This window comes from Octopus bimaculoides, chromosome 28 (assembly GCF_046866305.1).
Source record: "Octopus bimaculoides isolate indiv1 chromosome 28, ASM4686630v1, whole genome shotgun sequence".
NCBI classification, from domain to species: domain Eukaryota; kingdom Metazoa; phylum Mollusca; class Cephalopoda; order Octopoda; family Octopodidae; genus Octopus; species Octopus bimaculoides.
This window is the reverse complement of record NC_142955.1, coordinates 11,988,240-12,000,930: the sequence shown is the minus strand read 5'-3', so window position 1 is coordinate 12,000,930 and position 12,691 is coordinate 11,988,240. Positions and strand designations below refer to the sequence as shown.

The following is a 12,691-nucleotide window of genomic DNA, read 5'->3' as shown; positions in this document are numbered from 1 at the left end:
TTCTCTCCTGTATGAATAAATTTATGCTTGATTAAACTATCCCTTCGAGGGAATGATTTACCACAAATATCACAGTGATATGGTTTCTCTCCTGTATGAATAAATTTATGCTTGATTAAACTATCCCTTCGAGGGAATGATTTATCACAAATATCACAGTGATATGGTTTCTCTCCTGTATGAATAAATTTATGCTTGATTAAACTATCCCTTCGAGGGAATGATTTACCACAAATATCACAGTGATATGGTTTCTCTCCTGTATGAATAAATTTATGCTTGATTAAACTATCCCTTCGAGGGAATGATTTACCACAAATATCACAGTAATATGGTTTCTCTCCTGTATGAATAAATTTATGCTCGATTAAACTATCCCTTCGAGGGAATGATTTACCACAAATATCACAGTGATATGGTTTCTCTCCTGTATGAATAAATTTATGCTTGATTAAACTATCCCTTCGAGGGAATGATTTACCACAAATATCACAGTGATATGGTTTCTCTCCTGTATGAATAAATTTATGTTTGATTAAACTATCCCTTCGAGGGAATGATTGACCACAAATATCACAGTGATATGGTTTCTCTCCTGTATGAATAAATTTATGCTTGATTAAACTATCCCTTCGAGGGAATGATTTACCACAAATATCACAGTGATATGGTTTCTCTCCTGTATGAATAAATTTATGCTTGATTAAACTATCCCTTCGAGGGAATGATTTACCACAAATATCACAGTGATATGGTTTCTCTCCTGTATGAATAAATTTATGCTTGATTAAACTATCCCTTCGAGGGAATGATTTACCACAAATATCACAGTGATATGGTTTCTCTCCTGTATGAATAAATTTATGCTTGATTAAACTATCCCTTTGAGGGAATGATTTACCACAAATATCACAGTGATATGGTTTCTCTCCTGTATGAATAAATTTATGCTTGATTAAACTATCCCTTCGAGGGAATGATTTACCACAAATATCACAGTAATATGGTTTCTCTCCTGTATGAATAAATTTATGCTCGATTAAACTATCCCTTCGAGGGAATGATTTACCACAAATATCACAGTAATATGGTTTCTCTCCTGTATGAATAAATTTATGCTTGATTAAACTATCCCTTCGAGGGAATGATTTACCACAAATATCACAGTGATATGGTTTCTCTCCTGTATGAATAAATTTATGCTTGATTAAACTATCCCTTCGAGGGAATGATTTACCACAAATATCACAGTAATATGGTTTCTCTCCTGTATGAATAAATTTATGCTTGATTAAACTATCCCTTCGAGGGAATGATTTACCACAAATATCAGTGATATGGTTTCCCTCCTGTATGAATAAATTTATGCTTGATTAAACTATCCCTTCGAGGGAATGATTTACCACAAATATCATAGTGATATGGTTTCTCTCCTGTATGAATAATTTTATGCTTGATTAAACTATCCCTTCGAGGGAATGATTTACCACAAATATCACAGTGATATGGTTTCTCTCCTGTATGAATAAATTTATGCTTGATTAAACTATCCCTTCGAGGGAATGATGTACCACAAATATCACAGTAATATGGTTTCTCTCCTGTATGAATACGCTTATGAATATTTATTCCAGCTCCATCAGAGAATGATTTACCACAGATATCACAGTGATATGGCTTTTCACCTGTATGAATACGGTTATGTCTAGTTAAGTTACAATTCTGAAAGAATGATTTACCACAGGTATCACAGCGATATGGTCTTTCTCCTGTATGAATATGTTTGTGTCTAGTCAAGTTAAAATTTTGAGAGAATGATTTACCACAGATATTACAGGCATATGGTTCCTCCCCTGTATGAATACGTCTGTGTCTAGTCAACTTATAAATTACAGGGAATGAGTTACCACAGATATCACAGTGATATGGATTTTCTCCAGTATGAATACGTTTGTGTGTAGCCAAGTTACTATTTTGAGAGAATGATTTACTACAGAAGGCACAGTAATATGGTTTTTCTCCTGGATGACTTCGTTTGTGTACATTCAACTTATAAATTTCAGGGAATGATTTACCATAGATATCACAATGAAAAGGGTTTTCCTCTTATATCATCATCATTACTTGGAGAGAATGATTTACTGCAGGTATTAAAATCATGTGGTTTTTTAACAATGCAAATGCATTTGTGAGCTGTCATTTTATCTTTCTTAGAGAATGATTTATCACAGATATCACAGTGATATGATGGTTTACCTAATTCTTTCTTCATATCATTAGAAAAACCAATATTTTTAAACTGCTTTTTACATTTAAGTTTCTTCTCACACAATTCATTTTTCTTTACTCATCAAAATATTCAGCAATTTTCTGTTCTTGTATTTCATACTCAATAAATTCTGCTATTTTCCCACCAGGTGAAATCTTTGATAATATCCAAAGATTCTCTGAACCCTTTAGAAATATAAAACCTTTACATAAATCTTGAAGCAGTAAAGAAAAGAAATGTCTCTATTAAACTTGGTTCAGAAGAAATAGTTTTTTTTTTTTTTTCTTTCATAAATGTGTATAAAGAACATTTATGTCTGTTCTATGAAACATTTAGTCTTTAAAAAGATAATAAATGTTGATGATATATACATGAATATACATGAGTAAGCCATGTATTCACCTTTACAGCAAACACTTGCTCCTGTTTCTGTCTCACTTTTTGTCACTCAGTAATCTAACCCACTAAGTTGAAAGGTCTTGCAGGTCCTTTGTGTTTTCAGCAGTGCTCATGCTACAAAAAAGCATCCAGTAGACACTGCACTGTGAGGTGATTGGTATTAGCCTGGGCCATAATAGGCAGTGGAGCTTGGCACAACTTCTGGAGCACTTGTGTTCGCGTCAAACTGCCCAACCTTTAACCAGCATGGCAAAATGGACGTTAAATGATGATGAAATATCTGAGGTAAACACTTCTTCCAGTGATGTTTGATAATCTGAAACAATAGAGAAAGAAGAATTGAAGATATAGAAAATGCTTAAACAGTAAAACCACAAGTGTAAAAATTAAACTGATAAATGATAGAAATAAACATTTACTAAACTACTGAAGCAATCCAAAGAGTTGGTTTGTTTACGTCTCTGTAAGATAATTCAGCAGAGACTAATAACATAAATAGCAGCTCAGAAAAAAATAAGTAATGGGGTTGACTCTTACTTATTAAACGTTTCAAGGCAGTGCTCCAGCATGGCAGTAGTTCAACGACTGCAACAAACAAGAGACAAAAGATAAAAATATGAACAGATTAAAAGAAAACATGAATTAATCTTTCATCAATTACTTGTTCCAGTCATCGGGCTGCAACCATGCTGCTGCACCACCATGAAGAGTTTAGTTGAACAAATCACTCCCAATAATTATGTATCCCTTTTGAAGTCTTGTACTTATTCCATCGGTCATTCGGGCAGAACAGCTCCGTTAGAAGGACGTAAACAAACGAACACCAGTGATCAAGAATTGGTAGGGACAAACACGACGGGCTTTCACACATTTTCCGTTTACCAAATGAACTCGCAAAGCACTGGTCAACGTAGGACTATAGAAGACACCTGCCGATGATGCCAGCAAGAAGAACTCAACCCTAAAGTGAATTTCGGAATCCACACAGTCTGTGAGATATATTTGCTGAAAACTGGGTTAATTACGTTGTTTGAATGAAGATAGAAATTAGTGAGAAAGAACAAAAACAAAAACGGATAGAAAATGCCGACAAGCATTTCCGATGTCCGTAATGATAATTGATTCTGCCAATGACACATAATGACGTCATAAACGAAATAATGAAAGATATATTAAAGTAGGTACACTCAATAAAATATGTAAACGATACTTACAAAGCAAGGTGAAATAACGAGAAGTAGGGATCTCCTTCTTTTGGTTAATTAACAATCTTAATTAGTTATTGCTAACACAATCTAAATAAATAATGATATATTTCTAAAAAATAGAAAATTTATTATTTTTAAATCTCTCAACGAGAAACACCAAGCAACAATACTCCGCAGTAAAGATTATTTGCCGCTGGCAAAACGGAAGTAACATTCATTTCATGGGAGGAACCTCCAATCACTAGAGAGTGCTGACTATTATTGTGGCTTTAATCCCGGGAGAAAAGTAAACGAGGAAATAAACGGTGCTAGCTGATTTATCGATGTTTTTCGGCAATTTACGGGAAAAGATTTTTTCATTTCTTTTTTTATCCAGTACATTGTAAAACGTGTTGTGCATTGGAAAGGACATGCGGCCATAGAAAACATGTCAAAACTGACGCTGGAGCTTGAAGTAGTGTTGCAGCTTGCTGGATCCTGTCATCCCATCGAATTTGTGCGACTCCAGAACATAGGCATGATAATGATCACATATGACATGCGTGCAGTTTTAAGCATTCAATATGAATTTAATGCGATACAAATTACAAATTAATCATTACAGGAGCTGGAGGCTGGCATTTTGTGCGTGACTGCACATTTTGTAGTCAGTATCCTGAAAATAGCACGTGTTGTCAATATTTGTATTCTACACGCGGAAAACGATGAAACAACACGTCTCTTGTAGTTTGAAGCATTCAATATTCATTTAATGCGATAGCACGATCTTAAAAGATTTAGCCCAAAACGTTATTTAGCTGTTATTTTTAGCACACCTCACAACCACCTCAATGATAAAAAGAAAGAGAAAACAACACGTTTTTTGCAGTTTTAAGCATTCAATATGCATTTAATGAGATAACACATTACATGTGATAAGCAACACATTGCAAATTAAGTAACTTAAAAAAACAAACATTTAAGCATTACTCTTTTACTTGTTTCAGTCATTTGACTGCGGCCATGCTGGAGCACCACCTTTAGTCGAGCAAATCGACTCCAGGGCTTATTCTTTGGAAGCCTAGTACTTATTCTATTGGTCTCTTTTTGCCGAACCGCTAAGCCACGGGGACGCAAACACACCAGCATCGGTTGCCAAGCGATGGGGGGGGGGGGGACAAACACACATACATATATACGACGGGCTTCTTTCAGTTTCCGTCTACCAAATCCACTCACAAGGCTTTGGTCGGCCCGAGGCTAAAGTAGAAGACACTTGCCCAAGGTGCCACACAGTGGGACTGAAACAGGAACCAGGTGGTTGGTAAGCAAGCTACTTACCACACAGCCACTCATATGAATTTAAGAGATTTATCCAAAAACAAAATAGCGCATTGTAAATTAAATATTTAAAAAATTGAAAACAAAAATTAGAAATGTATTCAATCAATTTCTGGAACAAATCACTCTTCATATCTCCTGCGCCACATAAATTCACAGAGCTATGAATCTACCATAGAACAGTGAGTGCCACAGTGTCGCTTATTACCTCGCTTTACAGAGGCCCATGTACTCTCCACTTGTTGAGTGTGGGAACCATTTTTCGAGTTAACAAATACAATGCTGTGGTTCACCAGTCTATGCTGAAAATTGTAACCATCAATTTCAGGAATGTGAGAGTACATCCTCCATAAATCGTTGAAAATTGTGGTTCCTGGAAAAGTCAAGTGACGTCAGCATTCTTCCAGTGTGTCACAATTCTGACATGGCACTACGTACAGGAAAACCTGTCTGGTCTCGCTACACACACCTCTAAACTCCCATTGTTCAGTTAGGCCCCTTCATCGGTTGGACTTGTCTTGAGAAGACTGTTTCTTCGACCTTAATAATCTTCGCAGAACCACCAGCTTAAATTGGATGACAGAGGAAGTCATCTGCACATATTTCCCAAACAGAGCTGTTATAATCAACAGCTGTGCAATGGATTATCCCCAGTTCTTCAACACAAAACTGGACTGAAGTCAATTCCTCGACTCATGAGTAAAGGAAAAACACTACAGTCCTAAGAGGAAGGGTGCCACCTTCAAACCATGTGTCTTTCCTCACTGACACATCATCATCATCATCGTTTAACGTCCGCTTTCCATGCTAGCATGGGTTGGACGATTTGACTGAGGACTGGTGAAACCAGATGGCTACACCAGGCTCCAATCTGATTTGGCAGAGTTTCTTCAGCTGGATGCCCTTCCTAACTAACGCCAACCACTCTGAGAGTGTACTGAGTGCTTTTATGTGCCACTGGCACGAAAGCCAGTCAGATGGTACTGGCAACGGCCACACTCTAAATGGTGTATTTTATGTGCCACTCGCACAAGGGCCAGTCCAGGGGCACTGGCAATGATCTCGCTCAAAAGTCCTTACAAATGCCAGAAAGGCGACACTGGGCACAGGTGCCACCACGATTTCGCTTTCGCTTGCCCCAACAGGTCTTTGCAAGCTGAGATAAAATTTCCAGGTTGATAAAACAGTAGAACATAGTGTCAACAAATGGTTTAAATATATTTGTCAACACATGCTTTCTCGCAGACAAAAAGTTCTCATGTTCCACTTGTTACTATAGAAACAGGTATGAATGTCTACGGCTTACGGTTGGCTAGAATTACCCAAAATTTTCAAACTAATTGCTAATAACTCATTATTTACTGATTTATAGTGAGAATGATTTTCATGGTATTCATTAGCCTATAAAAGTCTATCATTACCCTGAATATGAAATCAATTCGAACAGAAATTGACCCTGGCATCCAAAGAGAAAAGATCCAATAATGTCTCTGATCTGCTTGAGTGAGCAGAATAGTCGAACACACAGACACGAGTAGACATACAGACAGGTAGGTGATTGGCAATTTATGGACTAGTCTTTTTTTAATCTCTCTTCAATATCAGAAACAGACACACTCATATATACCTAAGCATACATACATACGGTGGCAAATAATTATTGTAGTTTTTACGTCAAGGAAATTTATTTTTCTTTATAAATGTTCATTACCTTACAAAAACTGTCAGCTAAGCAAATAATCTCTAAATGTATTAAAAACATTATTACATATTCAGAACCGTTTCAGAAAATTATCTTTATTCTATTGGAGCAGATAAAAGGCAAAGTCAACTGGGGCAAAATGAGTCGAGCAAGATTAGATAAATTTTCCTCTTTAATTTAATGAAATTACATTTGATAAAAGACTCATCATCATCATCATCGTTTAACGTCCGCTTTCAATGCTAGCATGGGTTGGACGATTTGACTGAGGACTGGTGAACCAGGTGGTTACACCAGGCTCCAATCTGATTTGGCAGAGTTTCTGCAGTTGGATGCCCTTCCTAACGCCAACCACTCCGAGAGTGAAGTGGGTGCTTTTACGTGCCACTGGCACGAGGGCCAGTCACACGGTACTGGCAACGGCCATGCTCAAAATCATGTTTTTTAAGTGCCACCTGCATGGGGGCCAGTCCAGCAGCACTGGCAACGACCTCGCTTGAATGATTTTCTAACGTGCCACCAGCACAAGTGCTAGAAGGCGACGCTGGTAATGATTACGCTCAATTGATGCTATTTACGGGCCACTAGCATGGAAGCCAGACAGCTGCTCTGGCAATGAACATGCTCGGATGGTGCTGTTAGTGCTCCACTGGCGCAGGTGCCAGTCATCAAGTATGGTTCAATTATAATTTTGGTTTCACTTGCCCCAGCAGGTCTTCACAAGCAGAGTTTAGTGTCCAATGAAGGAGAGGTTGGCATGGGTGCCAGTCGTCGGATTCGGTTTGATTTCAGATTTCAAATTCACTTGCTTCAACAGGTCTTCGCAAGCAGAGTTTAGTGTCTAATGAAGTAAAGATATGAATAAGTGAGCTGGCTACACTTATGGCAGAGGCCACAGATTATGCTCTCACTTGGCTTGCTGGGTCTTCTCACGTACTGCATATTTCCAAAGGTCCCATTGATACTCATATATCATTAATATCCATCCTTGGATACCAGAAAGATGAGAAATAATGCAACAAATATTAAGTATGTATAGGGCAACTGAAAGAGGATCATGGAAAAATAGCACGATATGAAATTAACGAAATTTGACATTGTAAAAACTGAAAAAAATATTCCTTATGCTTCTTCCTAACCTGCTGGATTAATTCCCTTCTTGATATATTTGTGCACCATGCAGTTAAAGAGAAGGTATTATTGAAATTATTATTGATTTTACCCAAATTTAGATATATTTTTTAAAATGAAAATAATCAAATTGGACATCGATCGTTAAGCACCAGGAATTATCCAGATATTTTATTAGCAAACTCAATTACAATCAGGTCAATGTTTAGGAAAATTTTCTTCAGAAATAAGTACCTCTCACCTAATTATGTTTCAAACTCCCTCAACTTCAACGACGACCAATTTTGGATCAGCATGCAAAACTATATCAAAAGTGTGTTTTCTGAAAATTTTCAGATTAAAATCTGTGGTTGCAAGAAAACATAAACAATCCCCACTCATTTTTTTTGTACAGTTTCATGTGTTGGGTTGCTGGCAATATCTTCGATGTGCTGGAGATTGCAGACCAATCAAGTCTTCTCTCTCCCTTTCTCTCTCACTCACATACACAAACATATATGTATGTGAAGGCACACGACTCAATGTTTAGAGGGTCGGGATCACAATCATGAGATAGTGAGTCCGATTCCCCGGACTGGGCTGTGTGTTGTGTTCTTAAGCAAGACACTTTATTTCACGTTGATCCAGTTCACTCAGCTGTAGAAATGAGTTGCAACATCACTGGTGCCAAGCTATATCGGCCTTTGTTTTATCTTTAATTTGCTCAAGTCATTGGACTGCAACCATGCAGGGGCACCACTTCAGAGAGTTGAGTCAAACAGAACAATTCCAGGGCTTATTCTATCAGTCTGGTACTCACTCCATCAGTTTCTTTTGCTGACCTGTTTAGTTACAAGGACACAAACCAATGGCAGTTATCAAGTAGTAGCAGAGGACACAGTCACACACAAGCTTCATTTAGTTTCCATCAACCAAATTCACTCACAAGGCTTTGGTTGACCTGGGTCTACAGTACGACACTTCCCAAGGTGCCATGCAGTGGGACTGAACCAAGAACAATTTGGTTGGGAAACAAACTTCTTAGCATACAGCCAAAGAATGAATTTTGACATTGCTACAGTTATTCATTTATATGAATACATATGTATCTAGTTAAGTGACTTATTTTCAGTGAATGATTTACTACAAGTATCAGTTACGTGTTTTTACTGCTATATGAAGACATTACTGGTTCATCAACTTTACAGGGAGTGATTTACTATTGGCAGGGATTTTCTCTAGAATGAATGTTTTCATGTTTCCTTAAGATTCTTCGATCAGAGAATGACCTACCACAAATATGACAACTATAAGGTTTCTCTCCTGTATGAGTACGTTTGTGTTTAGTTACGTCACTGTTTTGGGAAAATGACTTACCACAGATATCACAGTGATTCGGTTTCTCTCCTGTATGAATATATCTGTGAATGGTTAAGTGATTAGTTTGGGAGAACGATTTACCACATGTATCACAACTATATGGTTTCTCTCCAGTATGAGTGCGTTTGTGAATGTTTAAATGACCTCTTTGAGAAAATGACTTGTCACAGACATCACAATGATATGGTTTCTCTCCTGTGTGAATGCGTTTGTGATTGATTAAGTGACTTCTTTCAGAAAATGCTTTGCCGCAGATATTACAGTGGTATGGCTTTTCTCCTGTATGAATACGTTTGTGTGACATTAAGTAACTGGCTTCAGAGAACGACTTACCACAGAAATCACAGTGATGTGGTTTCTCTTGTGTACGAATGTGCTTCTCTCCTGAATGAATACGTTTGATGTGTACGTTTAAGTAACTTGTTTGAGAAAATGATTTCCCACAGACCCGACAACGATATGGTCTCTCACCAGTGTGGACACGTTTATGGTTGGTTAAGTGACAATTTTCTTTGAAGGATTTACCGCAGAATTCACAGTGATATGGCTTCTCTCCCGTGTGAATACGTTTGTGAGAAGTTACCTGAGATTTTTCAAGGAATGATTTACCACAGATATTACATTGATATGGCTTCTCTCCTGTATGAATGCGTTTGTGTTTAATTAAGGTGCTTCCTACAGAGAATGATTTACCACAGATATCACACTCATATGGTTTTTCTCCTGTATGAATACGTTTGTGACTAATTAATACACTACTTCTAGCGAATGATTTTCCACAGACATCACAGCGATATGGTTTTTCCCCTGTATGAATACGCAGGTGCGTGGAAAAATTACCTTTTTGAGTGAATGATTTATCACATATATCACAATGGTACGAGGACTTTTCTTTCCGTTTCAATATCATCTCTTCGGCAATATCAATCATTTTAGGTTGCGTTATACATTTCATGTCACATAATCCACTTTCCATTATTTTTCGTTACTCACCACATTATAATTTTCTGATTTGCATTTTTGTATTTTATACCTAATAAATATTTCTATTGTTATATTTTCATCGACTGCAAACAGTATTTTAAGATGCTGCAAAAATCATTTAAAATGTTGTCCCAGTTTGGTCGGAATGCAAAATTCTTTCATGCATATATTCCGGACAGTAAATCCAAGCACAGATCTATGAAAAGAAGCATATATCAGTTCTGTATAGACAGTTCCCTTATAAAAGGATATCATTTTAACTTTATGTGAATGTGGAGAAATCTTTTGTAAAGGACATTATTTTAAACGAGTGTAGCAATCGAAAAAGTGCGTCAAACAATAACAAGGCGGTGTCAAGATGGAAGCGAAAGTACTTCCTGCGCATGCGTATATATGAATGCGCGCGCATTTTGTACCCCGGACCATATTTAGGGAAGCTAACTCTCATTAAATCCCCTTTTCTTCCTCTATATTTCCGATTTTTAATACATCTTTTACCTTTTACTTGTTTCATTTACTGGAATGCTGCCCACGTTGGAAGAATTTTTAGGCAAATGAATAAGAATTTATTTCATATCATCATCGTTTAACGTCCGCTTTCAATGCTAGCATGGGTTGGACGATTTGACTGAGGACTGGTGAACCAGGTGGTTACACCAGGCTCCAATCTGATTTGGCAGAGTTTCTACAGCTGGATGCCCTTCCTAATGCCAACCACTTCAAGAGTGTAGTGGGTGTTTTTACGTGCCACCGGCACGAAGGCCAGTCAGGCGGCACTGGCCACGCTCAAAATGGTGTATTTTATGTGCCACCTGCACGGGTATAGTTCGTAGATGAGAATCAGATAATCTCCGTATAAAATGCATGAGGCCGCTTGTGTGCTTGTGTTGAACTGGTTAATGATATATTTCAAACGTCTGAGTCACCATCGTCAAAGTTGATGGCTTTGTTATCCTTGTATTACTGTCCATGTGAAAAATCGTTGGCTGCATCTTTTATATTTTATCTTTTATGTGTTTCAGTCATTTGATTGCATCCATGCTGGGGCATTGCCTTGAAGCGTTTTAGCAGAACAAATTGACCCTAGGAGTTTTTTTAAAACTTAATACTTATTCTATCGCCCCATTTTGCTGAACTGCTAAGTTTCGGAGATTTAAGCACATCAGCACCAGTTATCAAGACATAGTGGGGGACAAACCGAAACATCTCTCAATCCTTTGTTTCCTTAAATTTCACCCTCGAATCGCCTGGTATCGCAACATCTATTATCTTTACTTCTTTTTCGTCTTTATGGATGATAACGATATCTGGTCGTGTCGCCTCTATGACTTGGTCATACAGCATGTTTAAATCCCAGAGTATTTTGTAATGTTCGTTTTCCATTACTCTCTCTGGCTTGTGTTTATACCATTGTTCAGCTCTCTCGAGGTCTGCTTTACCACACAACTGCCAGTGGACATATCTGGCTACATTGTTGTATCCCATTTTATATTCGTGTTGTGCACGCTTACTGCACTCACTAACAATATGGCTTATACTTTCTTCTTTCTCAGAGCACATCCTACACTGTGGCAAACCAGTGCTTTTATCAATGTGATATTTAGAGTAACTTGTTCTGAGTGTTACACACTAATGCTTCAGAGGGCCCTTTTAAGTTTCCTTTCTGCAGCCATTGCCAGGTTCTATTCCGATCAATCTCATCCTTATTCTTCAAGAACTGACAATGCATTTTCTTGTCCTGCCAAATTTTCTTCATCTGCTCTCTTTCTTAAATTGTGTTGGATCTATGGCTTCATTCACTTTTAAGGTTCCCTGCATTTTCACTGATTCAATCGTTTCTTCATTACCCACCCTTGACATACCAAACCAGGCTATTCTCCTCATCCCTTACACAACCTTCTTAACACACTAATTACTGTCCTCCCTCTCTCCTCTTTACATACAATCGTGACACATCACTCTTGTTCATTGTCATTATTATTATTATTATTATCATCATTAAGGTGGTAAGCTGGCAGAATCTTTAGCACGCTGGATGAAATACTTAGCAATATTGCACCCGACGCTACATTCTGAGTTCAAATTTTGCCAAAGTCAACTTTGTCTTTCATCCTCTAGGGGTTGATAAAATAAGTACCAGTTGAACACTGGGGTCGATATAGTCAACTCATCATCTTTCCTCAAAACTGCTGCACTTGTGGCAAAATTTGAAGCTATTGTTATTATTATTATTAATAGTAATAATATTAGAGGAGTTATATATTAATTTATCTTTAAAGCCACTACTGGCTAGGGCATTATTATAGTAGGGAGCTGCTT

The 12,691-nt window shown here is 37.5% G+C and overlaps 1 protein-coding gene across 6 annotated transcripts; it reads right to left on the bottom strand.

Moving 5' to 3' along the window:
• Positions 1–2,303: 2,303 nt before the first annotated feature.
• Positions 2,304–10,786, bottom strand: LOC106867069 (uncharacterized). 6 transcript variants are annotated; one of them, XR_016238865.1, is made up of 3 exons: positions 3,883–8,262; positions 3,206–3,253; positions 2,304–2,984 (listed from the first exon to the last, which is right to left on the bottom strand). XR_016238865.1 is itself a non-coding variant. In XM_089344694.1 (2 exons), exon 1 carries the CDS (start codon positions 10,362–10,364, stop codon positions 9,228–9,230), a length of 1,137 nt encoding a protein of 378 aa, XP_089200820.1. In that variant the 5' UTR covers positions 10,365–10,786; the 3' UTR covers positions 2,304–2,984; positions 8,271–9,227. The 6 variants fall into 6 exon arrangements, 1 of the variants encoding a protein (XP_089200820.1); XR_016238866.1 differs by lacking the exon at positions 3,206–3,253 and having other exon boundaries at positions 3,883–8,263; XR_008267006.2 differs by lacking the exon at positions 3,883–8,262 and having other exon boundaries at positions 3,206–3,871.
• Positions 10,787–12,691: the final 1,905 nt, after the last annotated feature.